General features: G+C 47.5%; 1 protein-coding gene across 36 annotated transcripts in view; it reads right to left on the reverse strand.

The window, feature by feature from the left end:
* Positions 1-21,754, reverse strand: part of Cacna1c (calcium voltage-gated channel subunit alpha1 C) — a 529,265-nt gene that overhangs the window by 467,755 nt on the left and 39,756 nt on the right. For all 36 annotated transcript variants that reach the window (XM_031383153.1, XM_031383144.1, XM_031383150.1 and 33 more), the window contains exons 2-3: positions 9,663-9,984; positions 5,136-5,241 (exon numbers count right to left, since the gene is read on the reverse strand). In XM_031383153.1, coding sequence (XP_031239013.1) covers positions 5,136-5,241; positions 9,663-9,984 — 428 coding nt within the window. The remainder of the gene's footprint in view (positions 1-5,135; positions 5,242-9,662; positions 9,985-21,754) is intronic.

Below are 21,754 nucleotides of genomic sequence, written 5' to 3' on the forward strand. Positions count from 1 at the left end.
AGCAGGGATCTTGATCTCTCTAGTATCATGTGGCACCCAGTGTGGAGCACCCCAGTGTGGAGCACCCCAGTGTGGAGCACCCCAGTGTGGAGCACCCCAGTGTGGAGCACCCCAAAGCTTCTGACGACACAGATTTGTCATCTGTATCTGTAGCTATTGTGTTAAAGCAGAAGACAGGGTTGGGACCCTGGCTCAGGTGCAGGGCACTTGCCTCACAGGCATAAGATCCCGTATTTCATTCCCAGCAACTCCACCACACACACATACACACACACACACTCACATATACAAACACACACACACACACTCACATACACACATACACATTCACACACACATTCACACACATGCACATATATATACACATACACTCACACATACACACACATACACACACACTCACATATACATAAACACACATATATACACACACTCACACACTCACACACACACTCACATACACATATACACATACACATTCACACACATGCACATATATATACACATACATTCACACATACACTCACACATACATACACATACACACACTCACATATACATAAACACACATATACATACACACACTCACACACTCACACACATACACATTCACACACATGCATATATACATACACATACATATACATACACTCACACATATACACACATACATACACATACATACACATATTCACAAACACACTTGCACACATTCACACACACATACATACACACACACACACACACACACACACACACTCACACACACAATTTCAGATAGGCTCAGTGAAGTCCTATATAACAATTTGTTTAACTTCATATACTTCAAATGTATTGAGTTTGCTTTTGAAAAACAAGTTTGATCTTGGTTTGGTTTGGTAGGCTTTTTAAAAATATCTGCTAACACTGTCAGATTCATCTTTAAAACATTTTCTCAAACAGTGGAGCAAAGGGCCCAGGCTACATTTTGTTCCAGCTTTAGTTCAAATTCTCTTTCTGCCACTTGTTCACCAAGTCTCTTCTATAAGCCTCCATTTCTTCATCCACAGAGAGAAGTACAAAGCCTGGTGGCATTCAGTCATTTGGTCATTAACTCAACAGCCATTTATCAAGAGCCAAGCATGTGCCAGTCACTGGGGATCCAGGCTGGAGCAAGATGAACTAAATCCCCAATGTAAGAAGACAAATAATAAAAATTGCCTTGTGTCACTGGAGGATTATAAGTATATGCAAATGCCTGGCACCTGATGCAATAAAGGTATTGCATGCTCTCTGCCAGAAAAGACAGTTAAGTGCGTGACCTCCGGCTCAGTGAAGGTCTCTCCCAGGTCAGTGCCTATAACCCTGACTCCTGAGCAGCACAGCTCTTAAGACAGATTCTGATTCTGCTCACACCCACTTCCTGGTTTCGCTGCTGTTGCTGCTGCTGTCTGTCTGTCTCTCCGTTTGTTTTGAGGAGGCCTTGCTCTCTAAAGGTCTTTTCATGTGTACTGGCCTAAGCTTTCTCTCACCTAGAAACTGGCTGCCCTCTGTAACCCTGTGCTGCCTCTCTAGATGAATGAAGAGGGATGCAGACGCAAGCGGGGCGGGGCGGGGCGGGGCAGGGCCGGGCGGCTCATTCCTGCGGCTGCGCAGTAAGAACATCACATACTTACACATGGCCTCTGCTGAACTGGGATGACACACAGATGGCAGCATTCGAGCCCGTTTGTCATGCCGCTGTTGTAGCTATGCAAACGCAAAACCACCTCACTCTCTGGCAAACTTCACTCTTGAAGTAACTGTGGCTCACTGAGAGGAGTGTAGAGAAACCCTTTGTTTCCTATTGTTAGTCATTCCTCAGACTTGGCCAGCAGGACTCACACTCACTTAGGGACTTGGAGCAGTCCAAATGCAGGCCAGTCTTCAACCTAGTGCTATCCAAGGATAGGGACAAACGGAGACCCTGAGCTGACTGTCTAGTGAAGTCCACAGACCTCTCCCTCCAAGGCTCCCTTCCTATGCATCAGAATACCCAGGTTAGTGGCCTGCAAGCCAACTTCTGACCACCTCTAAATCCTTCTGAAGCAGACCCCAACCTGGGGAACTACAGATTGAACAAACTCCCAGAAACCTCAGTGAAGGTCTTTAGTTCTAATGGACAGAAGTGTTTGCTGGCCTAGGGTACCAGGGCATGGCTCTCTGCTTCTCACACAGCTCATTTAACTTTCACAACAGGTCAGGGTGAATTTCATCTCCCCAATTTACAATAATAACGTGTGGGACTATAGTGTTCCAAGCTCGTCAATCCAAACTCAGGAGAAGGCCAGGCTCATATATTCCCCCTTTTGCTCTTTCTTCCTCCCTAATGATGATGCTCAGAGCCTGGCTCCAGCTTAGAAAGTCCACGGTACATGTTCTCCACAAAACATCAAATGCCAGCACATCTTCTTAACGTTCAAACTCCAGCCAAGTCTTTGTGAACTTCAGGGTTCAGGGAGAGTCGAACATTCTGCTCCAACAATAGGTTCTCTCAGCTGGCAAAGGCTGTTTACCAGGTGCCAGAGAATTTACCTACAGAGTAACAGCTGTCGGCAGGTCAGGCTCACAGTAGCTGTGCTATAAATGATGTACTTCATAGTGGGTGGCATGGTCAACACCAGGACAATGATTGGTAAAGAAGAAAATATCATGTTGCTGGCCAGGTCAGCCTCACTGCACTTCACTGGTATCAAGGGAAGATAACCAAGACACTGTAAGTGTAAAACCGTGTGCTAGATGCAGCATATGACATGTAAACTCACTTAAGTGAAGGGGCTGCCTTAAAAACAAAAATACAACTCTACTCTGGACTGCCGGGGGTGGATGGAAGCTGGTAGAACGGTAAGAGAGACATGAGCGGGAGCAGGCACGCCTGTGAGTTTACAGGTTCTGTACTGGAGGGAAACACGCTTGTGCTAAATAGGTTGCTCTTGCACCCAGCAGAGTGGGAAACCTCTCAGCAGTTGACATGTGTCATCTTTCTATTTGGATCCTAGAGAGACCTGTGGGGCAACAGAAGCCGACTGTGTAGGGAGCTGAAGGTGGAGTCAAGCATACAATGGAGAACATTCTCCATGACTGTTCGTGAGGAGCAAGGCCTGGCTCCCTTTCTTCAGAATCAATAAGGGAAACTGTTAAAAAAAAAAAAAAATACAGGCTCCACGGACCCTACTCCAGACTCACAGAATGGGAGGCGGGTTGGGGAACATGTGTCTCCTCAGGAGAGTTTGAGAACTGTGGCTTCAGAAACATCTCTGTCTCTCCCTGAGTAGCCAGTCTTATTTATTTATTTATTTTTGTAAGTTCTAGTTGGAGAATATCTTGTGGTTGAAAACAAACCATCACCCCCTCCCCCCAGCATCTCCTGAAGCTAGTCACCCAAAGAACAAGTCCAACATTGATTCCTTATTATCACCTATCATGTCTCAATCTCACAGAGAGGCAGATGCTGGGGGCAGGGAGGGGACAGGTAGCCATCCACCGACGCACTGGTCTAAGAACAGCTATGAATTCTCTGCCTAACCAGAGATGCTTCTGAAGTGCCTTCAAGTTAAAGGATGGGACCAGAGTTCCAGAGGAGCGCAGCAGGGGAGAGAGGCGAACTCTTTGAAGAGCTAGAGTCAACAGAAGGAGCTCCTGCTTGGGGGTGACACTTTGGCTTATAATATTTTGACAGGGGAAAGATTTCTTTTTTTTTTTAAGAAATAAAGTCATATCTCCATTGGCTGAAAGGACTAGAGCAAACTCATTCTGCATACTGACTCAAGCCATGTCACTATTCAGTACTTGAGGTCTATGTCTGGGATCTTTGGAAGCCATCCCCAGTACGTGGCCCCACACTAACCATGAGACACTGAAAGACCTCACCCCATACACACATATACAGAACACTTTACCCACTGCAGGTCTGCAGCTAATTGCAAAAACTGAGAAAACTGTGTAACTCTAAACTATGCATCTAATCCAGTTGTTCTTAATGTTTCTACCCTTTGAAACAGTCCCTCGTGTTGTGATGACCCCAACTGCAAAATTTCAATGCTAGGCCAGAACTGTAAATCTGCTACTGTTGTTAATCGTAATGTAAGTATTTGATATGCCAATATCCTATATGCAACCCCCCCTAAGTGATCATGACCCATAAATTTTTCGACTTCATCTCTTTGGAAATGTCAACGGTTTGGTAGAAGAGGGATCCCCCACTTGACAGCATTAGCAACCAGAGTTGCAGTCACAACTACAGGAAGGAGAGTCCCATAACATTCCTGCTTCTCCTAAACCAATCCCATTCGAGAGCCCAACCTTGGCACGGGTGACAGAGGAAGGCAGTGGGCTTGGTGACCAAACATGCTGTGGGAAAAATCACATGAAGACTACCAATGTTGGCCCGGGCAGGAGAGAGTGGAGATTTCTCTGCAGGCTTTGCTGATGCTCTCCCAACAGCCCCAGCTCTGCCAAGCGCATTCCAGAGCTTGCCTCATATGCCCAGACCAGCAAAGGCCTTTGCATTTGCAATGACTTCACACTCAGCCAAAAGTAAACACACTCTCCACTTTTTCCATGGACAAATACTAACCCCAAATTGCCAGGGTTGGCGTCTCTTAAATCCAAATGGAAAGCCACCTTTCCCAAGAAAATAAAGCCATTTTTAACTAAGTCAATGATACCTCTTGGCCACCAAAGAAAACTTTGCTAAAAGCTTCCTAGAAATTATTTATCATGCAATCATGCTATGATCAAGCAAAGCCTAACAATGGAACAATGGCACTCAAAATACTCACAACTGATGATCCAAGAATGCTCGCTCTAACGAACACCTGCACTCAGGATTTAAGCAGTACATCTGTAACACACACTGCTTATAAGACCCACCGCTTGCACATGCATATATGCACACACAGCTCACAACCGCCTGATTGGAATATTCTTCTGAAAGTAGCCTGTGATAAGGCAGGTGCTAATTTGAATAAAAAGGAAAATGGCCCAGACAATCTGAGCAGCATCAAACTTTGGCACCTGTCAAACATACATCTCACGTCTCTCCCACCTTTCACTCCGGATCTGTGTCCTAAATTCAGTCTAACAAGCAATAAGACATGCAGAGGCTCGAGACTTACCAGGTTGGAGTTGGTGGCGTTGGAGTCGTCTTCCGGAAAGGGAATATAGATTGCTAAGGCCACACAATTGGCAAAAATAGTCAGTAAAATAATTATTTCAAATGGTCTGAGAAAGGAGTTAAGGAAATCAATGCCGCTGTTAACACAAGTGAAACAAACATACATCTCTCTCTATATATTTTTAAATGAATCAAAGATTCTTAAGAATTCTGTTTAAACAATGCATTCCAAGCCCCTTGTATTTTGAAGAGAAACATATGCCTTTTAAGTGCTTCTAGTGGACCCCCGCCAAAATTTTTTCCTAATATGTCAAGAGCAGTGGAGGCCAGTCGCGTGCCAGAATAAACACAGATTTCTAAATAACTTCTTCTCCTCTTTTATTTATTTAGATTACATTTGATTTTATTTCCCCTCGTGTGGGCTTGGGTAAAGAGCTCCGTCTGCCCCAGGAAGGATTCCCCACAGGACCCCATTTCCACATGGTTCTGAACTGTCACCAATGGACCCAAGCGTGGAAGGAAAAGCAGTGGAGTGAGGTTTAAACAAGTGGTCCTTCATGGAAATCTACAGACTTTGCTTTTCAGTTTTTGAAAGCAAAGTGAGAGTACTCTACCTCCCTGGAGTTCAGGACTCCCCAAAGCCAGGTAGGATGTAGGGACTGTAGGGACTGTAACCCAGTGCCAGTTCAGCTCCGCACAGGACATGGTGATGGCCTAGGCTACAGAGCATCCACCGAGGGTCCACTCGCTAGTAGCAGTATCCTCTGATGTGACCCCTTCATGGAAACACCAGGAGAGGACATGATGAGCAATAAAAGCTAATGTGGTAGCACTTGTCTACTGAGACCACACCACACCCACCACTGAAAGCAAGAACGTCCCAATCTGTCTTCCCACAACCAAGTTCCTAGCCTCTTCCACAGAGCCTCTTCTAATTAGCTTCCTGTTGCTAGGATAAAACTCCATGACCCAAAGCAACTTGGAGAGGGAAAGGATTTATTACAGTTTATAGCTTGTAACCTATCACAAAGGGAAGTCAGGACAGGAACTCAAGCCAGGAACCTGGAGGCAGGGATTGAAGCCGAGCTCACAGAAGATGCTGGCTACCGCCTTGCTTCTCAGGCTTGCTCAGCCTGCTTTCTTATACAAGCCAGGACTACGTGCCCAAGGGTAGCACTGCCCACGGTGAGGCTGGGCCCTCCCACATCAATCACTAATCCGGAAAATTCTCCACAGATTTGCCTACAGGCTAATCTAATGGAGGAGTTCTTTTCACTGAAGTTTCCTATTCCCAGATGACCTGAGCTTGTGCTAAGTTGATAAAAGACTAACTGGCCCAGAACCTAATGAGGAGAAGGGAACGGATGAAAATTATAGAATAGAAAAATTAACTGTGCTCACAGAAGTAACAAACTCTGAATCATGAAGAGGCCCTAGAGATTATCTAGTCCAAATCTTTGAGGCCCAAAGGAGCTAAGAAATATCCCCCAAAGCCTTGTAACAATCTAGTGGCCATGCAGCACTGGAGTCAGATTCCCCTGACCACTACCTCCAGTACTCGCCTCATGCCACAGTCTTCAAGCTTGAATTCATGGGCCTGCCAGGCTGCACTCAGAGGAATCTGATGACTGCTTTCTTGACGAATCCCCTAGAGCCCCATGGCAGAGTTGAGGAGGCCTCCTAAGACAAGCCATGGTTCAGATGTGTCTTGGTAATCACATGACCAATCACATGGTCCTTGTCACACCTGCCCAAGATCCCCAGAAGGCAAGAAGCAGAGCCAGGCCCAGAGCCCAGCATAGCAATAGGTTCTCACAGCCTGCTGCCCTGATGTGGCCAGGGTGCAACAGCAATGGAGACAGGAACTGGTAGTAGGGCAGCGGTGGCGAGTCTGGCGTGCCTCCAGAGCCTTCGTGTCCAGCTCTGTGATGACCACACTCCCAAGCACCTGGAAAGAGACAGTAAGTCTCTTCTGCTAATGGAGGGAACTGAAGCTTGTGGAAGCTGTACTGGGCCTGAAGTCTTCGAGTTACCAGCTAGAGCGGGACCCAGACCCAGAAAGTCGGTGACTAAGTCAGTTTCAGGACCACTTTGCGCTGATGTGCCTCAGGTGGCCCTGAGGCATTTCAGAAAGCTGGTTCTCACAGCCCTCCTCCTGCATCACCCTCTTCACCATCCCCCAACCTGCTCAGGACAGTGGCTCTCTCCTGGGTGGAGACCCAGGCTGCAAGATTCCATTCTCACTGTCTGGTGCCCTATCAGGAAGTGGCACCAGGAGACAACTGAGTCAGGCCCCATGAATACCTACCCGTCAGGTGTCCTCATTGTCTGTACCAGTCAGAAAGTCAAGCAACCTATCCATCACCGTACACTAAGGCACCAGGCTGATGCTGGAGGGTACTGTGTGCCAAGAGGACAAACGGGCAGACTGGGAGAGCTACAGTGGGGATGCAAAGGAGCGCCCAGCAAGCCTGATGCGCCTCTGCCATCTCCATCCTTTCCACTGCCCATCTGATGACAGCACCCGGCCCCACCTTTGCAAGAGCGGCTGAGTCCACCAGTCTCTCTCCTTCCCTGTTCTAGGCAGTCTGGAGCTTGCATATAGCCTTCTCTCAGGAAGGCCAGTCACACTAATCATGCAGTGAGGGCTGCAGATTCAGGCTCCTGTAGATCTACACTGGAGTGTACTTCCTAAATACCAAGTCAATAGCTATCTCTATTCCCACCCCGTAACTATCTCCTATCCCACCTAGCAATTTACTGTCTAGTACCACAAAGTAGCCGTCTCATCCTGTCTGATAACTATCTTATCCAACTAATAACTCTCTCTCTGGTCCCACCTACTAACTATCTAGTACCACTTATTAGTAAGTATCCAGTCTTGCCTAGCCCTCGGCCACACTATCTAGGCCTGGAGTGCGGAGATTTGGGGAAGTACATGGATTCTGAATGTGGGGAATCTGGATTTAAAACCAACTTTGTCAACACCCGCTGTATGAATTCGGGGCAGCGGGGAGGTGTCTTTGGATCTCAGGGCCTCCCTGCTCTCCCTTCCTAGTGCTTATTCACAGAGTCCCACTTCTCAAGGCAGCCTGGCAGGACTGCCTTAGCTCAGCTTCTCACCCATTCATGGACAATGTGCGGGCTTTGCAGACTGGACATTTTGGCAGCAACTCTTGCTTAGCACTGTATCCTATTATAGTTACTCTTGGGAAAGGAACTCAGCTATTCCAAGAAGGAGTGTTGTTTACTCCACAGAACTTTAGTTCCGCTCTAGGTCAACATCTTTTACCTTCCAATCACTACCAAAGATTTTTAAATCTTTTCCTAGAAACTCACAAATAAAACCAAACACTGCAGGTGGAAAGAAGCATATGACCCTGTCTAAATGAATTGAGGTTTTAAAAAGATACCCAGCACTAAGTCTCAGGGTTCTAACACTGTCTATTCTGGGCCATGTGACCCGGAGAGTTTGACGTGCCTTATTCCATCCCTAGTGATAGTCAGGGCTGAACGTTGACATCTTATCCAATGTAACTCCATGACACTCAGAAGTTAAGACTTGTGTTCATGGTGACAGTCATCCCTTCAAAGACAGGTTTTCTAAAGTCCCCTCTACCTCTTTCTTGTGTTCCGAGTAGACACATGTTAGTATAGATGATACATTCAGTTTTAGCTATACCACAGCCTTGCCTGGAGAACTCTGTAGAATATCTGGGGACTATTGGGACCCGTGGCACCTAGAACTTGCTAAAACTTTCCTGGTGATGGCAAAACAGCGCCCAGGCTGACAACCTCTGGTTCCAAGTGCTAAGCCGAGGGCTAGAGCCACTGACCACTATGTCCTCTCGGATCTCCTGGCCCATTTACACTAGAAAGAGGTCAGGCTGTAAGCTGCCACAACACAATGATATAGAAAGAACGCTATGAAGAAGCAGCCGGCAACAACAAGTAGCCACATAAGTGGGTCCCAGGTGGCTTGAAAGCAAGTTCATATTCCACAGTGTCTTCTCTAAAGGTCACTTGCGGCAGGAGGAGAGTCTGTCCCTTCTCTCAAATGCTTGAGAGTGAACATGTTTAGACTTAGAATCTGTCTGCGTTTTGGAATCTCTGCAGATTCATGAGATGTCATGGGAATGGGACCCAGGTTCTCTATACCTTACCCCTACAGACAACACAAATTTTAATGCCTGCATTCTGGCTGCCACTTGTCACATGAGATCAAGTGGATGATATTCCATTTATGTTATCATGTTCATACTATAAAAGTTTTAGATTTTAGAAGAATTCATGTTTCAGATTTTTTGGTTCAGGAATGCTTGTAATACCAACCAATTCTGGGACCTTGTCCCATGAGCTGGTGATTCATGGAATCTAGGGAGGAAGTCTAGAATCCTGTCACTGCAACAGTGGGGATAAGATACCCTTAACACCACCAGCTCCAGTCTCTGCCTAGTATGCCCCAGAGGACCAGCCCCTCGGCGCAGGTCCAAGGAACACCTTGGCCAGCCCACAGCCTAAAGGATATTTCCATTCAACAATGCTTATGCATGCCCTCCTGATGGGGTTCTTCAGGGTCAGGCAGAGCAGAGCCCGGGGCGGCCGTGTGGCAGTTGTGCTCCCCTGCTTCTTGGGTTTCCCATACTGCTGCCGCTTCCGCTGTGTGGAACTGACGGTAGAGATGGTTGCATTGCCAGCACTGCCCATGAGCTTGGCCTGCCGGGCGGCATCGATGGCTGCCTGCCAGGACAGTGCTGCTCCTGGAGTAGGGATGTGCTCAGGGGCGAGCCCCGCAGCTGCATTGGCATTCATGTTGGCATGAGCTGGGCGTGGGCTCCCATAGTTGGAACCTGCGAGGAGAGAGAAGACAGCAGTTACTATGGAGAATACAGGAGCACTGGGGACACATTTGGGATTCTAGACACAATTTTAGACAAACAAAGAAAAATCTTTTTTTTTCCCCAAGCTATTTATTGCAGGAACTTGGGAGGGGATGTACAAAAACACCAATACGTATGCTCCAGGAAATACAGCCACGAAATCTATTCCAGGCCCTGCGTGACCTAGTTCAGCCAGATGAACTTGGGCCTGTCACTCTCTTCTCTAGTCTCACTGACCTGACTTAGGCAGACAAGAAGTGAGAGAGTGCGTTCACAGCACTGAGCTAGTGAGAGAATATATGGGCAATGGTGAAATCAACGCAACTTCTGACCCTTAAAATACATATTCATAAGAGCACGCAAATAAAAGGATACTCATTTAGATGGAATGGGTAAAGAAGAAAAGAAAGAAGACGAGAGTACAGAGTGGGAATTAGGAGGAAGGAAACGTGAACACATGGGCAGTCGGTCATCCCAGCACAGGAACTGATGGTGCAAAGACACAATGCTCCCCAGTGTGGGACACTGTAAACTCTGCAGTGAGAGGGTTAAGCCAAAGGAAGCCCACATCCAGTGAAGTAATCTGGGCATTGAATGCCTCCCTCCAAGACCACATCCCTGGAATCGATGGTTCCAGGGAGGCACTATTGGGAGGTAATAGAACATCAGTGGTGGGGTCTTCCCCGAGCCGCTTTCTTCTACCACTTTAGTCACCTAGCTACTTCTCAGTTAAGATGAGTCAGTTACTTGTCTCGTGTAATCCAGTGACCCAACCAATGTGCTTGCACGGTGCGCAACACACTTGCTGCCTTCCAAAGTCTCTGTCCTCCTTATAGAGGTAGTAAAACTTCAACTATGAGCCAAATGATTGACATCAGTGTCCAAGAGGCTGATGATGGAGTTCTGAGCCTTCCCTGGCACAACAGCAAGTCATATCGTGGTAGAGTATCATTTCCTCGCATGCACAGAGGGGAAGGAGCGAGAAATGCACAGATGCTCAGTACATCTATCACCCACTGGATCCCAAGGCAAGCGCATCAGGGCTTCTTTGGCACCAGCTGTCATCAGTCACCTGCCCAGCTGGTGGATGACATCTGCGGTGTTAGGCTTTAGCCTCATTCCACAGACCCTGGTAAAGTGTCTCCATTGTGCCACTGCCCTGGCATACTCCCCTCATCACACACTCTCCTCACATTCTTCCCTTCCTCCACATTCTTCCCTTCCTCTGCCCAGTGGCTCCAGGTACCGCAGGAGCACCATATGTTTACCAGACTATCAGGCTGGTGAAGAATAGACCTCTCTTAGACTGAGAAGTCCTCTCTCTCTCACAGCTCATCACTGCTTGCCCTCCTTTCAATATATAGATGCTGAGTATAAAGTAAGGAAGGCCCCAGAGGCTGGGGACATAGGCCCCAGAGCAGAGAGCTGAGAGCGTGGGTTTGGATCAGCCAAGGCAGCTGAAGTGGAGCTGCTCGCCTAAGCAGCAAGATAAGTGTCTCCATTCAACACCCAAGAAAACAAAGGAGCATGTGACTCATTAAAGGTCACGAAATGAGACAATGGAAGATTTTGCTGCACTCAGGGCTCACTATGAACTGCCAGACTCTATCCCTCCCTCCTCACCTCTTTCAACACTCCACACATGCACATGTGTGTGCACGCAAGCATGCAGATACATGTATACATACCTCCTCCTGGGCTTTTGGGTTGAACAGAAAGAAAGTGGTGAATATCTATAGTTAATGATCAGCTGCTCTAACGGTAACACCTACAGTGACTTCCCAGGATACCTCCCTGGTGATAGAGAGTGGAAAGCATCCCTGTTTCTTTTTCTTACACCAAAGTGGGCAAGTCCAAAATGGCCCTGCGGCTCATCTTTGCTTGCCAAATTGGGCTGGGACCTAACTCTTCCTGACTCTGTTCTGTCTGCAGCATGCACTTTTGACTTCATAGACTCTGTTTGGCATTGACAAAGTTTAGTGGGCACTGCTTTAGCTCCTGGACTTCTCTTCCTCTACTTCTATTAAAGCAGACATGTTTCCTCTTAAGCCTGGCACACCCCAGTTCCCTCACCATATCAGTTCATCACTTTCATTTCTCTCATATAAGTTGCCTGTTCACAAAGCAAGCAGTGCCAGGGCTTTGGGGTGACTCTTCAGAAGAAGGCAGAAAGCCCCCATGTGAAAACCAGCAAGGGATCCTGGGCACCATGGGCCTAAGGCGGGGACTCCTAAGCAATCCAGGGAGCACTTGAATGGACTCCTGAGCAGCCTCACACTCCATACTGAGACCCATTCCCAGAACATGAGGTTACCTCTAGGGCATACCATCTGGAGAAAGCACATGTTAAGAGGCCTGAGAGTGCAGAGGAATAGAATATCACCTCATCCCTCACCTAAGAACAAGAATACAGCTATCTGAGAATACCACTATAGCCTTCGAGTCATAAAGGCTGGTCCTACCATAAATGGACACATGCAGGAAAGAGAAATGTGTTCTCCGAGGTTAGTCTCCATGATGGATACATTTTAAGGTCACTGTGGCCTTGGCTTCTCCAAGTCGCTTGCCCATGCTGACCTGTAGTTCTAGGAGAGTCTAAAGGACAGTTGCAATGGGAAGTACACCCTTCCGTGCTTCCTAGGAATGGGGAACTTCCATCTCTGTAGCAAGGACTCTGAACCCAGAGTAATACCATGAAGGTAGGACTGCCCCGCATTGTTTCTCTGATCTTTTTTTGTTAGCACAAAATCACCACCCAACGCAAAGACCAATTTTCAAATTATAAGGCTGATTCAAAGGTTTGCCTCCTGGCTGCCAGCTGAACTGATGCCACCGGCTAAGCCTGACCTGGCTCCAGCCTTACTGGGCTACATCCCCTGATGCTCTTGTGCCCAAGAGAACCCCAGAATTGCAGCTCAGCAGACCAGATCATATGGAAATGTGTAAGACCTCCACAGCACCAACCTCTTCCAGCCATAAGAAAAGTGATTCCTGTTTGTCCAATGGCTGGGCTCCCTTGAACACAGCAGCATCCCTGCCTACTTCACAAAGGTGTTTACCCTTCTCAGAAGAGCAAGAACACAGCAGGGCCCCAGCACAGATCCATTAGTCTCATATCACCCTGCCCTACAAGGGCCCAGGGAGAAGTCCCAGTCAGGGACACATGCTTCCTCACTATCAAAGTTAGAGTAGCTTGGTACGGCATATCTCCCAGTCAGGACTATGTCCAATAATGGCACAGTGGTTTTTAAACTCTCTATCCAAGAGGATGCTAAAAATCTACTGCTGGTCACTATAATGATGATTATATTCTGACAAGCAAGAGTGCTGTCACAGGTTGTATCATATGTATCCCCTAATGGCTCACACACTGTTCTCATTACATGAAGGGGTCAAACCTTCGAGAGGCAGGATCTGATGAGAACTTGAACACTGGAGATATGGCCTTGAGAGAATGTTATAGCCCATCCAGCCCTGTCTTTCAGCTTCCCAGACACCATGAGGTAAAAGTTTTGTGTAATCAATACTTCTTAGCCATAACCTACTGTCTCCCACAGATCCAAAAGCAATGAGCTGACGGACCATGGACTGACTCTTCTAAACTGTGAGTCATAGTAAACTGTTGTTCCTTACATACTGTGGCATCTGGTGTAATGCCTTAATGACAGAGAGCTGACTGACACAAGATAGGCCACAGGTAAACACTAAACCTTTACTTGATGAAGTCTGTCTGTCTCACCTTAAGCACTTTGTCCTTCCCCCTACTCTGCGGCTAGAAGCGGAACTCTGAAGAGAGGAGATCAGCGCTTTCCACCTCCCATGCCACCACTCTAGTCCAGGCCACCATTCATTCCCTGAGATTTCTCTCATTTCCAGGTTCCCCCCTCTCCAACCCAAGCCTCACTCACAAGCAGTCATGATGATCTTTTAGGAAATACAACACTAAATCAGGCCGTGTCATTCTCCTACATCAATCATTTTCAAACCCAAACCTCCTGTCGTGTTTCTTGAAACCTGTGTATGCTGGCCCAGGCCAACTTCCCTGGGCTTATTACATACTGGTCTCCTTTCATCCCTCAAACATGTCCCGTTCTTGTCAGCTACCATGTGTCTATGGGTACTTAGAATGCTCTTCCCTCAGCCCTTAGTGCTTTCTATCCATATTCCAAGCCTAGCTTTAAACGATTCTGTCTTAAAACCTCTAATCCCCCAGAACCAGGCAAGAATTCCTGTGGAGGGATTGGAACACCAACCACAAAACCATCAACCTACACTTTGTCCTGCCAACAAGATGTGCTGGAGTAGAGGTGGCAGAGAAATTGTGGGTGTGGCTAACCAATGACGGGTCTAGCTTGAGACCCATACCATGAGAGAATGCCTACCCCTGACACTGCCTGGAGGATCAGAAACCAGAGGCCAGATGGACATAAGATAGAACCAAACACACCTGGGAAAAAAAAGAAGTAAAGAAATGATTTTGGAATAATCACCATCAGAGAGGCTCCATTCAGCAAATGTTGGCAACAAATGCAGAGACCCTTAGTCAAACATTAGGCAGAGCTCAGTGAATCCTGTGGAAGAAGGGAGGAAGGACTGTAGGAGCCAAAAGGGTCAAGGACACTACAAGGAAGCCCAGAGAATGGACAAACTGAACTCACAGGGGCTCACTGAGACTGAACCAACAGGCAGGGGCTTGCATGGGTCAGGGGCTTGCATGGGTCTAAGCTCAGCCCTCTGTATATATGCTACACTTGTATGGCTTAGCGTTTTGTGGGACTCTTAACAGAGGGAGTAGGGGCTGTTTCTGATGCTTTTGATTGCTTTTGAGATCCTTTCCTCCCACCGATTGCCTCCTCCAGCCTTAATATGAATGGAAGTGCCTAGTCTTATTACAACTTGATATGCCATGTTTGCTTGATATCCCTGGGTGGCCTGACCTTCTCTGAAAGGAAGTAGGGGAGGAGTACATGGGAAGAGGGAGGAGAGGAGGGAGAGCCAGGGAGGAGAGAAGGGAGATCTTAGGAGGAGAGGAGGGAGGAATAACTGTGGTCAAGATGTAATATATGCAAGAATAAATTAATTAAAATATTTTTTAAAAACATCTAATCCAAGGACACAGAGCCTAATCAGGACGACCCAGTATTCCCGCCACCTCCCTCCTCCACGCTACCTTTAGGTAAAGATGCCCAGATCCCTGGCAACAAAAATGAATCCCTAGTGAGCCACAGACATGGAAAAGATATGGGCTTCAACACAGTAGCCTCCTTCTGTAGTCATGTGACTTCAGCCACAAACAGAGCTGGTGATTCCTGAAGAATGCCTAAGTGACTGGCAGATGAGAAGGAAGCTTGCCCCAGGAAGGAGAAGGCTCCAATGGCTGCCCTGCTGCAGTCCTTGTCACTCAAGTCCCCGAGTGCACTGCAATGGCCTCCTTTTGGGTCAGGAGTCACCAAAAACCTTTACAGCCATCTACCTGGAGTCTACATCTATCAAGCCCTCATGGGTGACAAGGGCCCCGTATTTCCCTTTAAGTGTAGTAGCCATTCTAAAACTGAAGATGTACTGGCTTGAGCCAGCACAAACCCGGTGACTGGAAAGCAAGAGGAGCCTGTCTCCTGCTCTTGAACCAGCCAAGACTGTCCATCAACAGCTTGGAGGAGCTTATCCACAGATGACTCCAGCAGGCCTTACAGGGTCACCCTGTGGCATGGAATGACAGGTACACAGCTGGCATGGATGCTCTTCCAGCTTCTTCCTACTGCCTTCCAGGACCACAGAGGCAAAGACCTAAGCCAAGTCTACATTGCCCTGATACCAGAATTCCTAATGCAGCTTTGAGACTGCACAACCAAGATCCAAACTGAAACCGAACCAGACAGGGCAGGAATCTGCTCACTGGTTCAGTGCTTCCAGGTCCTGCCAGCAGCTTCCCATGGACACTGGAGGCCGTGATGTCCCCAACTTCCTACCAAATGCAGATAGATCCCTTGACCTGTTCTGCAGTGCTCTTCAGATGTCATTCCTACAAGAAAATCCCTAGGGCCTCCTCCCACAACCCTTCCAGCTAACTCTAAAGTCCTTTGATTCCCGAATCCTTTATCCTTTCTTACTAAAAACACCACAGCTCCTCAAGACACATAGGCCTACAGCATCGTGCTATGCAATACAGCTCTGTTGTTATTTGGGTTCGGATTTTTGTTTTTGAGACAGAGTCTCACTCTATAGACCTGGCTGAGCCTCAAACTCACGGTATAGCCCAAGCCGATCTCAAACAAAAGGCCATTCTCCTGCCCCGGCCACCCAAATGCTGGAATTACAGGCATGAGCCACTATTCCCCAGCCCAACCATAATGTTTACGGTAGTGGAAATGGTATGTCATTTTGAACTACCCAATATAGAGGCTGTCAGTGAAATGTGTCTGTAGAGCACACGAAACGTCTCTGAGACAATGGAAGGAGCACATTTTAAATTCTATTTCATTTCAATTAATCTCCATCTAAACAGACACAGACTATCACATTGGACAGCCCTACTGTGCACTGGGTGCAGAGCATGGCGAAGACTGGGGTATGAGGTAGGAAAGAGAATAAGAAAGCACTTGGTTTCTAAGCAAGCAAGGAGAGCAACTAAGAATGGGTCTGGATGTGATAGACGGGTGGCTTTTCTTGAAATAACCGCTGCCTGCAAAAAGACCTACCAAAGCAAAAGGATTCTCAGCCCTGACAAACAGTAAGGCCGAGACTATCTTTACCTGTCTGACACACTCCAAAAACTAAGTGTGGAACAATTCTCCTCAGTGGGCAGAGAGAAACCTGATACCGTCCCTCAGGCTGGAAGGGGGGTTGGAATGAAAGCCTCCTCCCTTGAGTGTGTCTGCCATGGAGCTGAGCACCTGAGCCGCTTGAGCACAATACAGCAGTATTCCAGCTCTTCCTCACCTTTCCAGAACAGAAGGGATGCGGAGAGCAGTCCCGTGCCCAGAGCCCGTCGCATCTGTTCCGCCATGAAGGGACAGTGAGGGGCAAGGACATCTGCAGCATCTTCCTAGATCAGCAGATCAGCTGCTGCCTTAAATAGAGCACCATCCTCTGATGACCCGCCAAAGGCAGGTAGAGAGCCGGAGCCTCCCCAAGGCCATACCAACCAGAAGGTGGCCCTGCCGACGTCCAGCACGGAAACCGCTCCTCTGCAGTGCAGCGAGTCAAGAAGGGGACAGAGGAAAAGGAACCTCCACAGAGAGTCTCACTGAAGAAAGAACCATGTGCCCCTGTGCTCCTGGTCAAGGTTGACCTGTCCCCACTAGACACCAACAACGCTGCCTTATCCTCCCCTGTGCTTCCCGGTCAAGGTTGACGTGTTCCCACTAGACACCAACAACGCTGCCTTATCCTCGGTGGCCAGCATCGGCAGGCATGAAAGGGGGAAACTCATGGATGTGCGCAGCTAAACCACAGGCTCCCATCACTGAGGGCAAACCATGATAATGGTAAACTACCGCCCATGCCTTCTCCCTGGCACAGAGGCGAGGGAGGCCTCCACTTCTGCTGTTCACACCGCCACTTGCTGGCAACACACCTAAGTTCAGTGAGCTCGGAGTGAGTCTACTGAAAGTTGGCATTTCAGACTCTGTCGTTATGGGATGTAATTGACTCTGACTAGGGGTCAGACATCATGCTGGACAAACAAGAAGTCCTTGGGATAACTAGTATCTGGGGACAGCGTCACAGCAGCTTGGCAAAACCCTGACCAAATACCTCAGTGTTTAAACTTTCACTTTTTTTTTTCATTTCCCAAATGTACATTTAATGATTCTTTGGTAAGGAAGAAAGGACAGGTCTGATTTTGTTTATAAATTACAGATACAGAATTGCCACAAATGCCCAACTCCTGCCCTACTGCTGAAAGCCTCTCTAGAGGGGACCTAGTCCTGCCTAGCAAACATCTGCCTGCTACCACAGAGAGGAGCAAGGATTTCCAAGCACCCTCTTCAGGAACTCCTGGTGACTTTGTGCCACCTGTAGCCAAAGGCCACACACACACACACACACACACACACACACACACACACACACACACACACGTAGGCATCTGCAGCAGTGACTCTACAGAACACAACTATGTGGCCTGAAGGTGAGCAAGACAGAAAGATAGCTGAAAACAGGCTTTGGTGGTCCACATAATTTTGTCTGTTGGAGGTTCCCTGTCTGGGGTGAGTAGATGGGTGTGTGGCATCTCCCTAGGGCAAGTTTTATTATACAACATACACTCAGGCTCCTGATTCTATAAAGTATCAAATAAATAGACATTTCTCTGGGCCTCAGTCAATTGCTCTGAAAAATAGAATTAGCAAGGCATTCCTTGCAGGATGACCAAGAATACCAAATGCAATTGTCTGTCTGGAAGTTCTAGCCACAAGGCAACAGTTATTAATAAGAGCTGCTCCAGATCCCCACACAGACCACCTCAGGACACAAAGACCACCTTCTTTCCATGAAGAGACATAAATATGAAAAGTTTGCTATTATTTTAGATATTCTCCCTATGCACATTCCTCGGTTTCTGCAACCATATCTTCAAGTTGCTGCACCCCATAGGCCCAGATCAAGCATCAGTTCCTGAGAGGAAACTGCACACACAGAGAGATCCACAGTCCCACAAAATGAAAAGTCCCTGAAGTTGTTCCACTATTGGGGTTGCACGGCAGAGTGGAGGGGTGCTGGCCCTCAGAGTCACACACTGAAGAACAATATACATACAGAATCGGAGCCACACAGACCCTGCTAGCCTTACTCCTGGGTGTCTCTCATCATCACCAAGGTAGAAGAAGAAAACATCATTTCCTTATTGCTTCATATTCCCTGGACATTTAATAATGCTATGTGCAAAGTATGATATTTCTTTCATTTACAATGGGGGGGTTACACCCAATTGTCTTGTTAACCCCCAAAACCCCTACCAACAGGCAAACAACAAGGCAGAAGGCAACAAAAGCAACAGCCAGCAATAAAGCCACAGGTAAACAATAAGGTCTACATCGCTATACAGCTGTCTAGGCCTAGACTTTGCCCACATTTGGTGGAGAGCGCCGAACCCGACTCCCAGCTCCCTATCTTCTGCCCTGTGCTCACCCGTGCAAGTCCCCTCCTTAGCTCTCCTCTTCTTAGTCTTCAGAATGAAACTCTAACACTGGGAGGAGTGCTCTGTCTCGGCACTCAGGCCCCAGCGCTCTCCAGACCAGGCATCACATGGCTCTCACGTTTTCGCCAACTAGCCTGACCCTACCAAGGCCTCTCTTGGCCATTATTTGAGCTAAATGAAGAGCACCCAGCCTCACCTCCCTCAAACAACAGTTGGACTCTTTCCAATGCAGAAGCAGCTTGAAATCACATCCAGCTACTCTGCTCACTGCCTCCTGTTAGGTTATGCATAGGGACTCACGACCTCCTGAAAGCTACACGTGAGAACCAAGCACAACCCACAAGCATTCATCTGGGAAGGGTAGCAAGGAAGGTCCTGGGAGATCTCTTTCTCTTCCCTTTCACTATGTCCACCCCAGCCTCATCACAGTTACATGGAAGTCCACAAAGCCAGAAAGGCACTGTACCACATAGTATTTCTATGACTAACATGAGAAGGTAGCAAGCGTTGGTAGCAATACAGAAGAACAGAACCATCATGACTGTCTTGTCAGCAGTGGGGAATGGTACAAGCCACCCTGCAAAGCAGGATGACAGTCCCTCACAAATTAAATATTCCATTACTACATGACCCAGCAATTCCACTAGTGGGCACACAGCCAAAATTATTAAAAAACTAAAAAGTCCAGCAGGTATTTGCACACCAGGGTTCATAGCAGCACTCTTCACAAGAGACAGAAACAACAAAAGTGTTAGCCGATGGATCAACAGGTTAGCAAAATGTGTTTTACATTGGAATATTGCTCAGCCCTAAAGAGAAAGGATATTCTGATGCATGCTCCAACAAGAAGGAAAACATTATGGTACGTGAAATAAGCCAGATATAGCAGGATTCCATTCCTGGGTGTTATTCAGGCCTACACTCTAAATCAGATTTTAGGGGAGGGGCTATGGCAAATAGCCTGGGGACGACAAATATGAAGGCATCCATCTGCACAGGAAAGCCGTGGGAAAGCCATCATCCAGGCTGGGTAGACTCTCCGGTTTGATTTTTGTGGTCATCCAAGCTCCTGTTAGTAGCCCTCACCAACACTCTGGAAGTAGCCCAATAGCTTATATAACTCAATAAAGAGGTAGACTTTGTGGTCTAAGACACCCAAGGATCCTTCCAGTAGGAATAACAAAAGAATCTGGACCAGTACTGAGGGGATCCCAGGCCCTTCACAAACACTTCCAGGGAGCAATGACACAGGCCCGGAGAAGGATTCAAAGAATCTTGGTTATAAGTTACTTTCAAATATCAAATAAATCATACATGCAGATGCACAAACATGCCTTCACAACTGAGTCAAACCAGACATCTGCTTAAATACATCTCGGGTGCCATTAAATACCAGATGTACCTACCCAGCTTCAGTCTTGCCCAATACCATCTGCAGGGTAGACCACAGTACGACCACTCTGACACTCTGGCACCTCTCTCAGAGCTGGCCCACACTGAGTACAAACAGAGGCGACTGATGAAGGAATGCCTTTTCAGTTCTACAAGCTGACTACGGCAAGTCAGGAGACACAGCATCAGTGCCGTTGCTGACAGGACACTGAGCCAGAGAGACACCTGTGGCCCTGTCCAGTAAGGCCCAGGCTAGAGTTGACTCATCTGCCAACAATCCTCCATCTTCTCTGGCATCTTAAGCCCATGCTGGCGATCCCATGTACAGAGATACCCTGAGTTCTCTTCTCTCCACCTGTGCTCCCAGCTGTCCAACTTCTCTGATACTCTCTTGTCTCAGTTATAACTGGGGTCCCTCTACTCCAACATCCCCTTTTCGTTTAGGGCACAGGAAGTACCTGATGTCTTCATCCTTGGATCTATCCAAGACTTGGGGCGAAGGATACCACCAAGTAGAATATCCCTGGAAATCCTAGGCCCTTACACAGGCCAATGCACTTCAGTGCCTCCTAGTTCTTCCCCTGCTTCAATAGCTTTAGAAGGCCAAGACATAAGGTCTAGACCCTACCCTCAATATGAAGGTAGAGATCCAAAGGCCCTACCGCTCTTCAGCTCAGAACAGAATTCACAAAGCATCAAGAAGGCCTGTAAAAAAAAAAATCTATAAAGCTCTTTAGCCTGTGACTTTGTCCCTTTGTTTATGTTCCTCTCCTCGGTGCCCTCACGGTAATCAGGAAGGTTATAACCTTTAAGACAAAGTATGCCTGGTCGTGTTCTATGCAGACAGCAAACGGTGGAGAGTAGAATGCAGCATGTGGGAATGCTTGAGTGTAGGGGATTGGATAGCAAATGATAACAACAACTATCTTCCCAAAGGCAAGGTGGCATGACTTGTAGTTAAAAGCACAGATGATGCTCATAAAAGCCCCAAAAGGCCTGTTCTGAATGGCCAGTTGCTAGTTCCATGACCTCAGCATGCTGCTCAAGCATTTTAGACACCATAAGCACTCAGCCTGGTCCAGCTCCTCCCGAAGTCCCCCTGGTGCTGCTGGCGTTGTTTTATAATAACAAAAAAACTTCTAAGTAAGGAAGACTCGGGAAAAGAGCCTGGGAAGGCTCAGGGATGAACTTGTCCAGTGTCTGAAACTC

Source organism: Mastomys coucha, unplaced genomic scaffold, assembly GCF_008632895.1.
Source record: "Mastomys coucha isolate ucsf_1 unplaced genomic scaffold, UCSF_Mcou_1 pScaffold20, whole genome shotgun sequence".
Lineage (NCBI taxonomy): Eukaryota > Metazoa > Chordata > Mammalia > Rodentia > Muridae > Mastomys > Mastomys coucha.